The sequence below is a fragment of the Charadrius vociferus genome, unplaced genomic scaffold, assembly GCF_000708025.1.
Source record: "Charadrius vociferus isolate BGI_N301 unplaced genomic scaffold, ASM70802v2 scaffold406, whole genome shotgun sequence".
NCBI lineage: Eukaryota > Metazoa > Chordata > Aves > Charadriiformes > Charadriidae > Charadrius > Charadrius vociferus.
In genome coordinates this window covers 1,988-20,604 of record NW_009648948.1, presented here as the reverse complement: position 1 = coordinate 20,604, position 18,617 = coordinate 1,988, and the positions used below count along the sequence as shown (strand labels likewise).

The 18,617-nt window shown below is 55.9% G+C and overlaps 1 protein-coding gene across 1 annotated transcript in view; it reads left to right on the top strand.

Annotated features, from left to right (window-relative positions):
* Nucleotides 1-18,617, top strand: part of IGF2BP2 (insulin-like growth factor 2 mRNA binding protein 2) — a gene marked incomplete at its 3' end in the record, with an annotated part of 23,207 nt that overhangs the window by 2,993 nt on the left and 1,597 nt on the right. The window contains exons 2-10 of the mRNA XM_009887373.1: nucleotides 5,897-5,945; nucleotides 6,327-6,378; nucleotides 6,970-7,033; nucleotides 9,970-10,242; nucleotides 14,279-14,413; nucleotides 14,858-14,980; nucleotides 15,260-15,395; nucleotides 15,588-15,716; nucleotides 18,265-18,378. Coding sequence (XP_009885675.1) covers nucleotides 5,897-5,945; nucleotides 6,327-6,378; nucleotides 6,970-7,033; nucleotides 9,970-10,242; nucleotides 14,279-14,413; nucleotides 14,858-14,980; nucleotides 15,260-15,395; nucleotides 15,588-15,716; nucleotides 18,265-18,378 — 1,075 coding nt within the window. The remainder of the gene's footprint in view (nucleotides 1-5,896; nucleotides 5,946-6,326; nucleotides 6,379-6,969; nucleotides 7,034-9,969; nucleotides 10,243-14,278; nucleotides 14,414-14,857; nucleotides 14,981-15,259; nucleotides 15,396-15,587; nucleotides 15,717-18,264; nucleotides 18,379-18,617) is intronic.

The following is an 18,617-nucleotide window of genomic DNA, read 5'->3' as shown; positions in this document are numbered from 1 at the left end:
CTCCCCATCCCTCTTAATCTTGGGAAGCTGTGACAGATGGGACATTATTTCCCGTTCAGCCCTACGGGTAATACATCCCCGACTCACGGGGACGTATCCATCACGTGCCGTCCCCGGACAGGTTGTTGGTCCTGCGGACGAGGACATGGCTTTAACGTTCAACGGATTTTAATTCCTTAAGAGCGTCAAGGCAAAGCCCCCGGCCTGGGAGGGGAAACTGGAGCAGCCGCAGCCGCGATGCTCTTGGCAACTGGTTGAAACTGGGGCAGCTCTTTAATGCTTAGCCAGCCCCGGTGCTGACGGAGCCGTTGTTCGTTAAGATGCGCTGCTGGATTGGGTTGGGCGAGGGCAAAACTTGTTGAGGATGACCCCAATAGACCAAAATATGTGTATAATATTCAAGAGAAGCAAACCCAACAGATGGTTTCTTCCCTGCCTGGTTAGGGGAGAGTGCTCGGCTCCGGCTGCAAGCTGCTGGGTCGGAAAAATTCAGTGGAATGAAGTTTGGTCCCCACCTGATGATGAGCATCATTTCTTGTAGGTATTTTCTCGCCTGGGACAAATATTTCATAAATCAGGCAGGACCGCCAGGGAGATGGTTGGTTCCCAGCACGTTTCCCCTCTGTTTTTTTTTCCCCCCAGTTCTCTCTAAAACTGATTTTTATTTAGAGCCAGAGCTGCTGGACAGTGTTTTCTCTGCCGTCGGTACCGATCTGAGGTGGAAGGTGATAAAATCCCTTTATGGCTTTATTACAGAAAGACAATACAAAACTAGTAGGAAAAAATCTTCATATTTTTAGGTGAAACCGTCCCTTCCATCCCGTTTTAAGCATTATATTTAAGGCAGTTGGGTGAAATGGAGTTTCTGGTCCCCTCGTGGGAGGTGGAGGTGAAGCCCCTCTGGATGAGGAGACCAGGAGGTGGTGGGGATGATGGGTGGTCCATGGTGCCGCAGCCCCAGGGGCAGGGGAAGGGTGGGCGGCCGCGGGGAGGGCTGCTGGAGGTCGGTGCCTTGTTGTCATTTCACAGCTGCCTCTCATCTTTATTCTTCTGCCTCTGTGTCTCTGGATTTCGGGGGTGGCTTTCAGCCGTCACGTCCCCAGGAGCTACAGGGAGGGGTAGCCATGAAGCTGCTGCTCACCCGGGCTGCTGGGGGGGGGTGACATGTGCCAAAAACACCTCAATCCACCCCATTCTGGGGAATTAACTGCAAGTTTTAAGGCATCTTCTGTTTTATTGCTTGGTGTCGGCAAGTACAGCTGTCCGGCACGCGGCACGTGAAGCCCTCGTGTGTGGTCATCGGCCGGTGATGCTGGCGGGGCACGGGTGGCCGTGGGTTTTCCGTCGCCCTTTTCCCTGCACGGTCGCGACGTCGACCTCGCGCTTTCGGTCTAACAGATGCATGAAATATACGGCAGCTCCGTTGTGAATTATTTCATGGACCCAGCTTACAGCCTCTCTTCGAGCCGGCGCCTCCATCCTGCGGGTGACTCCGGGCGGCACGTGGTACCCAAAACCCAGCCCTGGGATGGAGAAGATGTGTCCTCCTCAAGCTGTGTTACCGTTTGGGGGTGAATTTAGGAGGGCAAAAAAAGCAGGTGGACCTGTATAAATCTGGTTTCTTGAGCGGTTGAGGCTGATGCTCGGTTGCCGCCGGCTGTTCCATCCTGGGTCGAGGTGGCTGGTGGGCACGTGCAGGTAGGGAGGAGCAGGAGGGTGATGCAGGATGCAGCTCTCATGGTCACCTGAGGGCAGCTTGTTACGGCAGGGCTAGTTGCACCACATAATTAAGTATTTTTCCACCAACTCCTTGCCCGTCATTGTGGCTTATTATGATTTTTTAAAATTTTTTTTTAAATTCCTACCGGCCTGTCGCAAACCTGGTTGGGTGGAACGTGGCCACTGCCTTTGTCACGAGGTCCTGCGCCGGTCCTGTGTGCGTGCGCTGAAATCGCTCCCCCATCTCCCAGGTTTTGGGAGGAGCGTGGAAAATGAGAATAAAGGGGTTTTCTGCCCCAAAGTCCTCCCGGGAGTGGTGTTGGAGGAGGCTGGCCTTGAGATGTGCTGCCCTGTCCCATGAGGACCACGTGTGGTTCCTGCCCCGGTCCTGGGAATAACACGTCCATCCATCGTGGTCCTGGATGTACATCCATCGCTCCATCAGTGATGACTGCGCGTGGTCCAGCACCGCTTCTACCATGTGGGGAATTACGAGAGCTATTAAACATACACCCAGTAGGAATAATAACCTTATTTTTAAATGCTGAGAGGTGATAACGAGCTGCTGGGTGACCTGCCAGGTGGTGGGGGTGAAGCCTTGAGCCCCGTTTGGGTATCGTTGGATGCTCTGCATCAGCTCGGATGGACCTTAGAAATGGGACGATGCTGTAGTGTCCTGTTGAGAAGTGGGGTTATGCGGCACCTTGCTGTGGTCCTTCTCTTTGGGCGTTTTGGAAGGCGGGTGAGCGGTGCGGCAGCAACCTGGGGAGACCGGGGCTGCCCTGGCATCTCCTTTGGCCGAGGTGTGGGGAGATGATGCCCCAGGGCGAGTCAGTTCAAGGCAGAGGCTTTTCTAGAGTCGCTCCCAACACTGTGGTAAGGAGACCATGTCCAGCCAGCCTGCACTTGGATGACCTGCTTCAAAACGCCCCGTGTCCCGTGGGCTTTGGTGAGAGGGTGAACTGAGCCAAATGAACCCCAAAAGGAGGGTGGCTTCTCGGTGGTTCATCCTGTAGCATCCATGGGCACAGATGGTTCCCAGGCTGGGGCAGGAGGATGGTTGTAGCAATGCGTTGGCTTGCAGCTGAGTGGTGGCATCGTGGGATGAGGCAAGTGAGGCCACCCGTTCTGTTTAGGTGGTAGAAGTAACTGGGCGGCCCGTCCACTGCTCTGCACCAGCGTGGAGAGGCCAGTCCTGGGCTTTCAGAGTTGAGAAGAGCGTTGCCTTGGAAAGCTTTCAGGTGCCAATGGTTTGAGACTCGCTGGCACTTGGGCTGGGGTTTGCCAGGTCCTCCTCACTGCCTCCCTTCTGGTGTGGGGTGGGAATGGCTTGGGGATAGGATGGGGTGGGGTAGGATGGGATAGGGTGGGATGGGATGGGGCTGGATGAGATGGGGTAGGGTGTAGGGTGGGATGGAGTAGGAGGGCTGGAGCCCCTCTGCCGGGAGGAGAGGCTGAGAGAGTTGGGGTTGTTCAGCCTGGAGAAGAGAAGGCTCCGGGGAGACCTTATTTTGGCCTTTCAGTACTTTTAAGGGGGGGGCTTACGAGAAAGATGGGGACAGACGTTTTAGCAGGGCCTGTTGTGATAGGACAAGGGGTAATGGCTTTAAACTAAAAGAGGGAAAATTTAGATTAAATATAAGGAAGAATTTTTTCACAATGAGGGTAGTGAAACCCAGAGAAATGGTAGATGCCCCATCCCTGGAAACAGTCAAGGCCAGGTTGGACAGGGCTCTGAGCAACCTGATCTAGTTGAAGATGTCCCTGCTCATTGTAGGAGGGTTGGACTAGATGGTCTTTAAATGTCTCTTCCAACCCAAACTATTCTATGATTCTAGGATGGAATGGGTGGGATGGGATGGGATTGGATGAGATGAGAGACGTGGGTGGGATGGGGTAGGGTAGGATGGAGTGGGATGGTGAAGGGTGGGATGGAGTTGGATGAGATGGGATAGGATAGGATGCAATGAATCTTGTTCTTTGCCTCACAAGGATCGTATAGCTTCATGCCCAACCCTCAGATCCCTGGTGGCAGCTGGGGAAAGGAGGACTCCATGGCTGCTGGAGGAGAGGGGTTTGATAATGCTGGAGGACAGTTCCATTTTCTCTAGCTCTGGCTTCCCCGCTTTGATGCAGTGACCAGTTTCTTTTGACGGGCAGAGCCATCCCTGCAGAGCTAAGCAGCACAGGGGGCAAGTCATGAACTGGGCAGGGTTCTTGGCCGTTCAGCAAGGATGGCTGTACGCAGGGTCCCTGGGGAAGCTGGCCGTCAAACCCATGCAGGGCTTTATTGAGCACACCTCCTCGGTTGGATGCGAGCTTAGAGTTCATTGTCCATTGCTGATCACACCGCTGACCATACCCATTTGAGCAGCACCATGAGATACGAGGTTCCTTGGTGGTTTCAGCTGCTTTGCTTGACCATGGTCCTCCTCATGGGATGAGCTGTGGGTTTTATTTTTCCCTCACAGCTCACATCTCAAGAAACGTTCTTTCCCTGCCGTCCCTTTCTCGCTTGGAGCCCGTGTTTTATCTGCTGCGTGTGGGGTGGACGCCCCAGATTGCTGCACGTATTCACCGGCACCCCGGTGAGTTGTGAGTTGTGTTGCTCATGCTGCACCCCGATTTCGTGTTTCACAAGGCAGATAGTTGTCCATCACAAGGCGCTGGTTGTCCTGTGCTATTAAATCAGGAGCGAGCAGAGCGTGCCTCTGCTGTAGGGGCAGAAGGATCGTGTCTGGAGCACACCAACCTCCCACACTGCTGTGCGTGGCAGTGGGTCTGCATGGACCGGCCTCTCCTCTGGTTCTCACTGTGTCCCACGTTCCCTCCCTGTCCCCGGCATCTGGCCCCAAACTACCTTAGAAGCTCTTTATCGGCCAAAATTATTTGCGGCGTGCAGAGGTTCGGGGTGCTCAGGTGCAACGAGCAGCTTGGGCCAAAGTTTGAAGGTCTCGTTTTCCAGCTGTTGAAGACCACTGGTGGAATCAGGGTGTTGGGTGTTGATGGTTTGCAGGTGAACAGAGCTCCTCCCACCTCCTCTTGCAGGGCTCCTCCTGCAGGATTTGGCCCAAAGCCCCTACGTGTTGCTGTCCGTCTGCTGGGGCTGCTGGTGCCTGCTTGCATGTCCCCACCACTGGTACCACCACGTTCAGGTACTTCCAAGCGTCCTCCTTGAACTCATCCCAAGGAAGGGCAAAGCTTCACGGAACCAGCTTCCAGCTGCTGATTGGCTCTCAAAACCTGTGGGGGGTGGCTCAATTGGAAAAGTCATTTCTGGTGTTGGAAGAGGTGGTCCTGCTCTGCTCTGATCAGAGTGTTAGAGCTGGACCAGGTGAGAACACAGGACACTGCGTTGGTTGGAGCTGATTGACTACAAGTAGGATGCTGAATGCTCGTCTGGGTGAACAGTGGAAGAGTTCATGGCTTGGCTGCTTCCTCCATGGACTCAAGTGTCTCAAAGCTCCTTGCTGCCCAAGCATGTCTTCTTGCAGCCAGGCTGGGGAGGTGTTGGGTGGTCATCACCTCTGGGTAAACCTTTGCAATGCTTCCTCTGCGTCCATGCCCGGAGCCTGCACCGCAGTGAGGTTGGGAATGCCACCGTGTGAGGTTGGGAGTGCAACCACAGCCAGGTTGGGAGTACTATCACGTGAGGTTGGGAGTGCAACCAGGCCAGATTGGGTGTGTTGGCTATCTCCAAGGGCGGGCGTCTGAGGATATGGTTTCCCCACGGAAATCAGCCCCGCATTGCTGGGTAGTGGTGGATATCAGGATACACCTTTGGACAGCCCCCCTTAAGGGCTGGCCGTGGTGGGTCTCGGGGTCCTGTCCCCCCAAAAGCCCAGGGCAGTGTGGTCAGGGAGGTGTGTGTGTTCATCTCGGCCGTGCCTGTGCAGCCATGACTCTGCAGAAGCTCATTTCAGGAGGTTTCCTTGGAAACCCGGCAGCCAGCATGAGGAGGGAGCGAGCGTTCCCGAGACAGCTTCGACCCCTGCGGGAGGTGACCAGGACAAGGCTGGGAGGAACGGCTTTCTCCACGGCTGAGCTGCTCCAGCTTGGCGTGGGGAAGCGGGATGCTTCGGCAAGCTCTCGCCGGCTGCCATCTGATTCCCAGAAAACCTTTTCTCGCCTGCTTTGGTGTTCCTGCAGACTCTAACCCGGGGCTTTATCTTTGCAGGAGCAGGAAGATCCAGATCCGAAATATCCCCCCCCACCTGCAGTGGGAGGTAAGAAGCGGACGATCCTTAAAAGCATCCTAAAATTAATCTCCTCCTCCATCAGTCACACCAAGCAGCATGAGCTGTGCTGCTGGAGCGTGTGGTCGGCACACGGGCCACCCTTTACCTTCCCAGTAACCCCAGGAGGGAGGTGGAGTGTGAACTGGGCTCCATCTCCTGGCTGCTTGTGGGTCTTGGAGCCGTGAGTGGCTTTGAGCAAGTGGGGCGTCATTGGGATAATGGGGTGGGTGAAGGCATCTAAGCAGTTGGGTGACGCTGGCTCCTTGGAGGGTGTCTGTGGGTGAAGCAGGCTCTTCCCCTGCCCGTTCCCTGCCTGTCCGACAGCCTCTCCTGCCCGCCTCACCTGCCCTGTTTCTGCTCCATCCCCAGGTGCTGGATGGCCTGTTAGCTCAGTATGGGACGGTGGAGAACGTAGAGCAAGGTAAGATGGTCCAGCATGGTGGTCCCCATCTGTGCAACAGTCCCAGCGCCTCTCCCCAGCTCCGTCCATGCCAGAGAAAAAACAGACTGTTTTTTCCAGTCGTTGGTACTGGGATAAAATGGTTTTCCCCCTGGACACAAGCCCTGCTGGCAGAGGTGGGACCACCCGTCCAGTGGGGGGATGGCATGGGCCATTGGTCCTCCATCCCCAGGGCTTCTCCTGGTCACTGGCAAATTAAAAAAAAAAAATAAATAAATTGTCCCTGCAAGCGAAAATGAGCCAAGTGTTGTTTGGGGTCTGCTGGTGGATCGGTGACGTCCAGCCATGCATCCTCCCTGGTCGGGGGGACAGGATCCATCCTTGGCACCTTCTGCTTCTTTGCCAGCCCGGCCCCATCCCTGTGCTGGGAGAAAATCCAGTGGTGCACAAGCACTCACCCGGCGTGGTGGCCACGGCCATCCCCCACGGGACAGGCGTTACCCTCCCACCGTCCCCACCTGCATCTCCCCTCCGGGGCATACTGGGTGGGCCGGGAGCAGTGGTGACATCTCCTTCCCTGCCCTAACGCGCCTTCTCTTGCTTTTCCCCCAGTCAACACAGACACAGAAACAGCCGTTGTCAACGTAACGTATGCAACTAAAGAAGAAGCAAAAGTGTAAGTGGGTTTTATTTCATTTTATCCATGTTTTCACGCCACCTGAACTTTTTCCGAGGAATCCCAGGTATTTTCCGCTGGCTGTTTTTCCAGGCTGCTTCTTGTCTTTTCCCTAAGCCTCCTTGGGTTGTTCCTAAGCTCTTAGAGTGTAAGCTTCAAGTACCTTTGAGGGCTGTCTGTGTATCTTCTTGAGATACAGCAGGCAGATGTTGGTTTTGTCTTGAGCTGTGTCACCTCCTGTTTCTCCTGCCAGCAGTCAGCTCCACCTTCTCCTCTTGACCCCACCGCTGGGGAGTCTCCTGCCTTCTCCTCTCACGTGGGAGATAGGGTTTCCATGGTGTCCCATCATACATGCACAGGCACTGCTGGACCAGCTTGGGGCCCTCAACTGTGTGGTTGCCCCCTCTTCCTCTGTGCCTTCTCCTCTTGTCTCCAAAGGGGTCTCAGATGTGGCATCTTGCAATTCCTTTTGGACACTGTCCTTCCTACAAGGTCCCCCGCAGAGTCGCAGTGGCCTTGTCTTCAGGGAGCAAAGTGCTCTAGAAAGTTGAGGGTCAGGTCAGATAAGCAGTTCGTCAAGGAGTCGTCTTCCCACGTTGGAAGTCCAGACCTAAACTAGGAGCGCACCGGATTAATCACCAGTCCGACCACCCAACCAGAGCTGCTGAAAGAGGTGGAATATGGTAGAAGGAGGTGGGAGAGATGGTGAAGAAATGCTGTGATGGTGGGAGGATGTAAATACTGCCCGCCATTTGGGGAAAAGTCAAGTTGGAGACACTCACCTCCTGCTTCCTGGAGCCCAGAGAAACCATCTGACTGACTTCTAGAAGGCTTTTGGAAAGTTCTTCTGCCGTGGACATGAGAGAGAGGACCTTTGAGTAACTGGTTAGAGGAGGTGAGAGGGAGGCGAGGGGTCCATGACCAGTTTTTGCAGGGGAGGGAGAGCAGCAGAGGGTCAATCACCCGCACACTGTGCAGACGTGTCATAATAAAATGTCACCCATCAAGAAAAAAATTTATAACTGTGGAAGAACCTGTTGAGGCTGTGCGTCAGTGCAGTAGGGCTACGTGAAGACGTGTTCAAAGATTTATCATAGCCAGCAGAGATGAAAAAAAAAAAATTAGAGGTTAGTTAAGGAATGCAGGGACTATTTCATAGAATCATAGAATGGTTTAGGTTGGAAGGGATCTTAAAGACCACCCAGTTCCACCCCCCCTGCCCTGGGCAGGAACACTCCCCCCAGCCCAGGTTGCTCCAAGCCCCGTCCAACCTGGCCTTGAACACCTCCAGGGATGGGGCAGCCACAGCTTCTCGGGGCAACCACAGCCAAGGGCTCACCACCCGCACAGGGAAACATTTCTTCCTGGTATCTCATCTAAATCTCCCCTCTTCCAGTTTGAAGCCTCGTCCTATCACCACATGCCCTTGTAAAAAGTCCCTCTTCAGCTTTCTTGTAGCCCCTTCAGATACCAGAAAGCTGCTCTAAAGGTCTCCCTGGAGTCTTATCCTCTCCAGGCTGAACAACCAAAGCAAATTTAAGCAAAATCCTTTGCTACAGGCTTGTAGACACTTCAACCCTGTGCTGGAGACCAGCCTTAAGTTGTCTGAGTAAGTAGTGAGCACATCTCCTACTTAGTGGCAGGGGTATTTTTGATGTCACCAAGAGTCAGGCAGACCCTGTGCAAGGAAGAGCCGTTGCCAGAGTCCATTTGCTGATGGGCGTTGCAGCAACTTCCCATCTGAGTTGACCATCACGAGGTTGGACGCGTGAGGATGGAGACGGGGAGAATGATCTGCTAATCCAGGAGGCCAGAGGCCAGACCACCTTGCTCCAGTTCAGGTGGCCATGCTGGGGCGTGTGGTCCCGCCATGACTGGCCACAAGGAGGTGGTTGCCAGCAGGTGCAAGGAAGGTGCCGTGGACCACAGATAAACGAGGTGTGAGCTGGCATGTCTCGGGATGTCTGGCAAGAAAGGAAGACGAAGAGTCTTACCAAAGCGGTGCTTGATGGGGCTTTGGGGTAAGAGTCTTCAGGATCGGTCGCATCCAGCTGGACTGACGCCTCTCTTGGGTGGTGCTCAGCAGCTCGACGCAGAAGCGAGTGATGGGAGGAAAGGCCAGGGTGGTTTGTGGGTACGTGTGTTTGGTTTAGAGCCCGTTGTGATAGCAAGAGGTGGAAGGAAGACCTCGGCGGAGAAATCGGGCCGTGGGGCACTGTGCTGATTTTGGAAAGGGACGGCGAAGCTGCAGAAGTCATTGTTGGATGTGACGTTGGGGTCTGGCAGGGAGCTGCTTGCAGTGGTGCGTTCACATGCCTGCCTATAAATAGCCAAAGCGAGAGACGGTAGGAAGAGGAAAGAAGTATGGCTGAAGCCATCACCGCTTGCAGAAGTCATCTCAGACTCCGGCATGGCTGAGGATCACCCCACCGAGGAGGGGCCTGGGGGGATGAAGAGTCCAGGTGCAGCACCTCCAGCCTTACCGAGCTGGAAGGGGAGTTGGGGTTCCCGATAGAGGGGCACCGTGTGTCACTTCCTTCTCCTTGGAGCAGCAGCTCTTGCTCGGAGCCCCTCTGTCACCTTTTCCATGTCCGCAAAGCCCATGAGAGCATTTCCACGCTGTGTGATAGCTTCTGGCCAGTGCTTTCCCCAGGTGAAGTATCAGATCACCAGGCTGGCATCACACCTCTCCTGGGGGGACAAGCTGTGTGCCAGCCCCGGCATCACCCACATGGGAGGGGACATCGTCACGCCACATTACGGGGCTTGCTCAGCACAGGGAAAGTGGGAGGCTCTGGCTTCCCATGGCCACCTTCCTCCAGAGGGAGGAAGATGCAGGGCTGGGGAGGGACCACGGTCTACAGGGGCAAGTTCTGGAGGTGTACCCATCCCTGGAGAGCCCCTCACCGCGTCCCCCACCTCTCCCTACCTTGCAGAGCAATTGAGAAGCTGAGTGGCCACCAGTTTGAGAACTATTCCTTCAAGATTTCCTACATCCCGGATGAAGAGGTGAGCTCCCCTCCGCCCCCCCAGCGATCCCGCCGTGGGGGCCACTCTTCCAGGGAGCGGGGCTCCTCCCCGGGGGGCTCCTCGCAGCCCAAACAGCTCGATTTCCCACTGCGGATGCTGGTGCCCACGCAGTTTGTTGGTGCGATCATAGGAAAGGAGGGCTTGACCATAAAGAACCTTACTAAGCAAACCCAGTCCAAGTAAGTACCTCAAATGGTTTTGTTTCCTTCTGTAGGGCGCTGTAGGTCCCCCACATGGGTCTTCCATGTGCTCGGGGCTTTTGAGTGCTGGTCAGTGCTGTATTCTTAGGGTGCAGCCTTCATGGGATGGTGGCGGGAACCCATGTCCTAAACCATTCATGCTGGCCAGGGTGGTCCGGGTGTGGCAAAGAGGGGGATGCGCGTTCAAAAAGGCCAGGGATGGGTCTAATGGTGAGAACGGCTGGGGTTGAGGCTTTAGGGAAGAAAAAAAAAAAAAAAAAGGGCAAGTTTGGGGTTAAAACTCTGAAGGGGGATCCTAGGTACGGCCGTGGGTGCCCACACAGTCTTTGCCTTCGGGATTTGCTCATCCCGCCGTGCCCCGTATGGGCTAGAGCTGTCGTAGGGCAGAAGGGGGCACCATGGGAGCGCTGCCTGGAGAAGGATGGGCTTCTCATAACTGTTTGAAGCCCCCTTTTTTTTTTTTTTTTCAATCTAAGGTTTTTATTTTTTAAGAAAAAAATAGAAGGGGCGGGAGCGGGGCGGAGGGGACTGTCTTGCCAAAGTTTTCCATGTTTCTCTTGTCGATGTTCACATTGATTTCACCTCTGATTTTCTGCATGGTTTTCCTGCATGGTTTGTTCCTGCCCGGATTTGTTTGTGTTTAACCCAAAGCTGTCTTCTCCCATGCTCATCATCCTGAACCTGGTGGTCCCACAGGACATAGGACTCCCGTACCAGAACATCCTCCAGGGCGTCCTAGTTCTCAGAGAAGCTTTTAGAGGCAAATTATTTGGTAATAGCGCATCCGCTTGAGCAGGAGGTAGGAAGACGTGCTGCTCTGCAGCCGAGCGAGCTGAACCCCAGCGTTGGGTTTGCAGGAAGAGGTTTGTACGCAAAGGGGGCAATAGGGAGAGGAGCTCTTTGAACCCGGCTAGCCCTAGAGCGTGGCCACCTAGTAGCCATGAGCTGGTCCCAGTTGGCTGCGAGCCCTTCTTCTCCAGGTGAGTTTCCTGGTGTGATGAGCAGCAGGGTGTAGCTATGTCCTTGCCACTCAGGACTGGAAGGTTGCCCTTTGCAAGCCCTGTGCCTGGAGAGGAAGGTAGGAGGTGTTGGCTGATGGTTTCTCCTGACTGCGAGGCCAAACGCTGCTGCCTGGGGCAGTTTCTGCCACCAGGCTGTCTCTCCTTGTGGGTTGGCTCCCTACGCCTGCCCTGAAAACCTGGTGCTGTGGAGGAAGGCCCTGCTCCATGCTCTCACCTCTCCTGACCTGCCTGAGGAGGCCATGTGCCATGGCATGCCACCACCACCACTCCAGGCTTGTGCAAGGGAGAGCACGTGCACCCATCTCGGGCAGTCGCAGAAGACCGTTGCCTTCAGTTTGAGGTGTCAGCCCACAGTTCTGTGCCTGCTCAGGTCACCCTCACCCACTGGTGTGCTGATGCTTGGGACGAGGGTGCTGGTGACATCCTGTTGACTGGCCCCTCCTCCTACCCAGAACAACGTTGGGTCCTGGATTCCTCTGGTCACGTAGGACTTCACCCCTGTCTCCACTTATGGCGATGGCTGGAGATGCTCTTGAGCTCCAGGGGACAAAACCTGTCTCCAGGTTGAGCCATCTTCTTCCTTGGCTGAGAAGGAGCCCAGACCAAGAGCCCACCCCACCAGAGGACCTTCCACGGTGATTACAACCCTTGTAGTTTGATGAGGAGAGAGGACCATCACTACCGAGCACGCATGGGGCCAGGATAACCTTGCATGCACGTTGTGTCGTCCACCTGGAGAGGGCTGTCCCTCATGGCCACCGCTCTCTGAAGCCTTCCCAGCCCCTATAAGGTCCCTGCAGTCCCAGGCAGCTGCAGGTGGCCTGAGGGGCTTGCAGGTCCCCTTCCGCATCCTCCTGTTGGACTGGAGCTCTGCAGCCGCAGCACTGGGATGTGGTGGGAAGTCCAGAGCACTCCTTCACCCTCCAACTCTTTATGGCAGGACGTGCCTCAATGCAGCCGCCCCTTCCTGGTGCCCCATCTTCTCTCTGCCAGTTGAGCTCCTTCCTGCACATCCAGGGTTGGGATGGGTTGGAGGTCAGCCAGAAATCTGTCCCATGTCCCTCTCCTGGGCTTGTCCAGAGTACTCCTTCACTTGGGTGCGTCCATCCAGCCCGTCTGTGTCTCTTGGCCCCTCTTTGGTACAAAGGCACAGCTGTGTGCCCCGTCTCTACCTTGACGGTTGATGGGTTCAAGAAGCTGGTGAATCCACCCCATCCACGGGGTTTGTTGGGGCAGCCATGGATTCAACATCAGTTCCCCCCAACTGGGAACATCAACCTGGTGTGACATTGCAGCACTGCTCTGGAGCATGGGCCTGTCATCGCCTCTTGTGGCACGTCATGATGCGTTTGCCATCTCCTTGGTGGAAGGGGTGGCAGTGGGTGTCCCTGTGGCTGCTGGGTGTTGCTTCTGAAGGAACACATCCTCCACATCAACCTGCTGGAGCTCCACAGCTGGGAGCATCTTAGAGGGTGTCACATGCGAGTGACGGCACGCAGCTGGGTCACTGTGTGCTGTAGACATAACCAAAAGGCAGGGAGAGCCTGGTGGTGCTCGTGTCTTCAGCACCTCTTTGCCCAGTCCAGGGAGGACCAGTCTCCTGCCTGGGCAGCTCTGGCTGAAGCCGTAGGAGATCTGGAGAGATGTAGCCTGCAAAGGGGATCATACTTAGTCTTCATTCTCGCTTCTGTCTGTGGATGAAACCACTCTGGGTTCCCTTTCGAAGCTGGTGGTGTCAGGCTCTTCCTTTATCTCAGGGCAGGTTCACCCAGCTGCTCCCGCTCTACCTGTAGATGAAGCGTCCTTGTTCCTACGCCCCGGTTTATGAGCTCCTGGAAGAGTTGACCTGTGCAAACCCACCATGACCCTGCAGCATTCACATGTGGTGCTGGTTAGAGGTGACTCTGCACCACAACCCTTGGCCGTGCATGCACAGCACCACCCATGAATGATCCTGGTCAGGATGAGGACCTCTTTCAAAAACATAGACATGGCCGGAGGGCACCGTGTTGGAGTAGAGCGCTGGTGGCATCACTGGGTGGCTGAGTGGTCACTGCTGCACCTTTCTCAGAAGAACTGGGCTGGCCCAGCTCTGGCTGCGGCAGTGATAGGGACCCCGAGGTGGTGGCCGATGGCAGGATGGATGCACGGCGTCATCCTCTGGTGGGAAGAGTGCACAGACTCACATGGAGAAGATGGAAAGGTTGCTTACCTCTGTTCTTCAAGATGCGTGGTTGACGTGCGGGATTCTCCTACCCTGCTTTCCTCTCTCCCTCTCTCTCAGGGTCTTTGCCAGGTACGGTTGAGCGGTGAGGAGCGAGCTGGAGGCATGTGCCTCCTCCCCGCCATGAGCTGAGGGGAGGACCAGAGGAGGTAGAGCACGGTCCCTGCCGGTGCACAAGGGAGAGCTTTCTGGTCTCCCGTGGAAGGGCGTGAGTACAAGCGCTGTTGTTGACGCGTGCCTCCGTGTCGTGACAAAATGCTGCCTACGGGTAAGTTGTCCCTCTGTCCCAAAGGACACACAACAGTCGTGGCAGCTGCTGGTCGCTGGACAGCCTCGGGTGTTGTGAGAGGTTGAGGTTGGAAGGGACCTCTGGAGACCTCCAATCCGGTCTCCTGCTCCAAGCGGGACTGGCGTCAAAGACAATAGACCAGGTTGCTCAGGGCTTTGTCCAGTTGAGGAGTTGTTCTGCCCCCTCTTGATGCAGTATTATTGATTGACGTCCCTCAGCTCCTAGGTAGACCTCAGGTCATAAAGGTGAAGTAGTTCAGGTCTGATCTAAACCAACCGGAGCGAACTATGACCTGGGCTTGCATGACACCAGGTGACGGTAGATGTACGTCAGTGAGACCCAGGTTCACCCCAAAACTTGAGCAGGTGTTGAAAAAAGCTTTTCTGTGAATAGCAAGCTCAGCTCCTGAGCTCTTGAAAGCCTTTGTGTGACACCAAACGCATCTCAGGGGGCTCCTCTCTGCTGGTTGTTTCACTGTAGGGTTGACATCCATCGGAAGGAGAACGCTGGCGCCGCCGAAAAGCCCATCACCATCCATGCCACACCAGAGGGGTGCTCTGAAGCGTGTCGCATGATCCTTGATATCATGCAGAAGGAGGCTGATGAAACTAAATCGTAAGTGCCCCCTGGCTCAGCAGAACGGGCAGGTTTGGTGGAAGGGAGGTAAATCAGTGGAGAAGAAGCCATCTTCTGTCACCCCCCACCCCTTGAGGGAACTGCTGGCATTCGAAGTTTCAGGACAGAGTCGTGGGTGAGTTAATAACTTACAACTTAACGACTTCTTAATGATGTGGTTGACAGTGTTGTAGAGACCAGAAGCGCAGGTGGGTACCAAGAGCATGTAGGCAAACTTGGAGAACAAAACCTCATGAAATAGAGATGTGCCATTGGGCTTGGGAAGTTCCTGAGTTCCCGTTCCCCAGAAACTGAGGAGATTACAGTGGTGGGAAACACTGGTGCTGCTTCTGCTCCTTCCACCGCGTTGTTAGTGCCTGTTGCTGAAAATTGGTTTCCTGGCCAGCTGGACCATTAGGTTTTATTTTCTTTAATCGATTTCAGAGCAGAAGAGATTCCCTTGAAAATCCTAGCACACAACAGTCTGGTGGGGAGGTTGATTGGCAAGGAGGGCCGCAATCTCAAGAAGATCGAGCAGGACACGGGCACGAAGATCACCATCTCCCCGTAAGTCCTGGTGAACACCAAGCCACCCCCCTCCATCCAACACAGTACGGGCAGCGCCGCAGCCAGAAACCAGAGCAGTTGTGTCCTCCCGTACACGTTCCCCATCCCGGGTGTATCTTCTCCATCCCAGGTGGATGGTGGCATTGGGCAGGGAGAGGGCATGTGGTTCCACACGGTCTCCGGGGGGAATGCTCATCTTTGATCTGAGCTCGCCTTTTTTTTTTTTTTTTTAACTTGGAAAAAAGTGTAACTGTGTCTCTGGTTTTATCCATGGGTTAGTTTGCAGGATTTAACCATTTATAACCCTGAACGGACCATCACAGTGAAAGGCAGCACGGAGGCGTGCTCCAATGCCGAAGTGGAGATCATGAAGAAGCTGCGAGAGGCCTATGAGAACGACGTGGTGGCCGTCAATGTAAGCTCCCAACCCTCCTGCCTATGATGCCCCTGCTTCGAAGCCACTGCTGAAGGTGGCCAGAAGAAAACTGTTGGGTGGGGAATGTTGATTTGGGGTTGGCCCTCACCCATCGTGACGACACTATGTGGTGAGAACTCCAAAAATCCCACTCTGCCTTTTACATGTTTCTCCATGTGGTTGCTCTCCCAGCAGCAAGCCAACCTAATCCCTGGATTGAACCTCAGTTCTTTGGGAATCTTCTCGACGGGACTGTCCATGCTCCCATCCACCCCGGGGGCCCGAGGAGCTGCGGCAGCCGCCCCGTACCACCCGTTTGCAGTAAGTTCATGAGGTTTTGGGGTGCAGGGGGGCACGTTCTTGAGGGCAGAGTGGTCTCTGGACTCTCCTGCTGTAGCTCTTGGGTTTGGGTGGACAGTGTAGCTATAGGATCCATCTCTTGGGAAGACTTGAACAAGAGCTCTGATTCTTGGCCATTTGGGGAAGGTGTTCATCACAGCAGCGAAGTGGAGAAGACAGTGAATGAATGTGGCTTGTCCCTCCTTGGATGTAGCTCCCCGGCAAGATCAGCTGCATCCCCATGTTGTGCTGAGTTTGGTTTCACCGGTGTTCAAGGACTGGCCGTGTCCCAGGGGTGCTGCTCTCTGCTGGGGGCAGCCGGTGCCGATGCCGGCATGGAAAAACCATGTAAATTATCTTCAGTCCTGACCCCAAACCCACCACTGGGTTGTGATGGTGTGGACTCGGTTGTGCCCTGCGGGTCTGGTCCCGGTGGCCACGTGAACCCACCGGCATTGCCACAGAGCGTGCGGAGCATGGCATGAAAGGGGATGAGCAGCGTGCCCCGTGCAGCCATCAGCCTTGGTCCCCCCCGGCACCCGAAGGGTCGTGTCTGGTGGGAGCTGATCTTCTCCCGATTTTGTAGGCAAAGGTTTCCCTCTTCCTTGGGGTGCCGTGGCTGGTGGGACCTGGGGCAAAGCACGCCTGGGAAGCAGCTTAAAAACCCTTGAGGTTGTACGCAGGCAGGGACAGTCCGGTGTTGGGAAGACATGCCGGCCAAAGTGCTGGTGGAGAAGGTCCATCCCCAGCCCACCAGCACCTGCAGAGCACCCTTGGGATGACCAGGTTGAGATGCTTTTGGCCACACACGGCGACCGGGGCGCGGGTTCATTTACTTGTGCTGTTTTCTTTTTCCTGGCGACGCCAGCAGCAGAGCGGTCGGAGGAGAACGGTGAGTGCCAGGCTGGCGGTGCGGAGGGGCATGTGAGGGTGATGTGTGTGGTGGCCCCAGAGGGCACTGAGAAGGGTCGGTTGGTCTGGCTGCGTGGGACGATGCTCTGCCCGCTGCAACCACCAGAGCAAGTGCGGCCTTGGGGAAATGTCTGGTTGAGCGTTTGTTGGCGTGATGGAGAGGAGCTGGGCAGGTTCTCCTGAAGGGCGGCGTTTGGTGGGACCTCCTTCACCCTAAAGCTTTGTGGGACCTTTTTGAAGCCACCCTGGTGAGGCCAAGAGGAGCGATCGTCTCTGCTCCTTCCACCCAAGTACTTTGTGTTTCACACTTCGGAGTGGTCATTTCTGACCATGTCCTCAGCAGGACCTGGGGCTGGTGGCTGTAGCTTCAATTGTGGAGCTCTAGAGACCCGGCAAGGGTGGAGGACAAGGAACGAGCCTCACGGTGAATGGAGGGAACTGAGGAGGTGCACTGTCCACCCTAGCCTTGACGACTGGCTGGGCAGGAGAGGACATGTTGGTGTAGGAGACATGGAGCAGCCCATGGCCAGAAGCAGAGGGTGGACACGGAGAGCACGGGCTCAATGCAAGGAGGAGCACGAAACCTCGGTGCGGCAGGTTTAAATAGAGGGCTGGGAGCGAGAGCGACGTCCACCATGGGCAGGGCAGCTGGGTCTGCTCCTCCTCCACCTGAGAAATGGTGGTCTGCAGGTAGCATCTGATTGCACTTGCTGGAACACAAGAGCAGGAGGGAGTTGTGTCTGCTGCCAGGAGAAGTGTCTGATGTATTTGAAACATGGAAGAGTTGACGAGGCGTTGGGTTGGGTTGAGTTGAGTTGGGTTGGGGTGCTGTCACGCACCCCTTGCTTTTGGCTGCTTTCCCCCCCCGGTCTCCAGCCCAGGTCTTGGGGGATCATCTCCTTCAGCCTTTGCTTTCTCTTCTCTTGGACCCGGAGAAGTGAAATGGTGGGGGAAATCGGAGCAAAACCAGACATTTTGCTCCGTTCTTGCCAAACCCCCGTCTTCTCCGCAGGGGACCAATGGTGGTCACACCACGGTTTCGGCTTCCCAGGGTTGCGGCTGCTCTGAAAGGCCATCGGGGCCAGTTTTCCCCTACAAATGCAGGGCACATGTGGAAACATGGCAGTGGGGAGGCACTGGGGGTAACTGGGAGCCCCCGTCCGCCTCCCAGCCCCGTCGTGCTGTGCCACAGGCACAGGATCGGGGCTGCAGCTCACCCCGATGCACGGGTGCACCCGTGCTCTCTGAGGGGGCGTTCGGGGCCTGAAGGGTTGTCCCCGTGTCCCTGCCGGGCTCACGGTGGTGGCACGCTGCTCTGCGTCGTGCTGGGGGTGGCCAGGAAGGGGCTGGGATGCTGGGGCCACCACTGACCTTCGTTTTCTCTCCCACCATAGAGCTCCTCGGCGTACCTCTCGGGTCTGTACGGAGCCCCCCCGGCCAGCGCCTTCCCCCATCAGCACCCCGTAAGTGCCTGGCGCCCCTCTCCAGGAGATCTTCGCTAGGGCACCTCGGGAGGGTGGGCAACCACTACCATGGGATGGTGGCATGGGGACAGCCACCTGCCTTGTCCCTTGTCCGGCTGGTCCCCTGACCCTCTCGCTCTGCCGTGCCCCCGCAGCTGCCGGAGCAAGAGGTTGTGAAGTTCATCCCGGCGCAGTCGGTGGGGGCCATCATCGGGAAGAAGGGGCAGCACATCAAGCAGCTGGCGCGGTTTGCGGGTGCCTCCATCAAGGTGAGGAAGGCGCCGCGGGGCTGGTCCTGCGCTTCATGCCTCAGTTTCCCCTCCCTACTCCTGAGGGCAGTGAATGGGAGTCTGTGGGGAGTGGTTTTGCTCCCCAAATTACCATAGAACGGTTTGGGTTGGAAGGGACCTTGAAGACCATCCAGTTCCACCCCCCTGCCCTTGGGCAGGGACACCTCCCACCAGCCCAGGTTGCTCCAAGCCCCGTCCAACCTGGCCTTGAACACCTC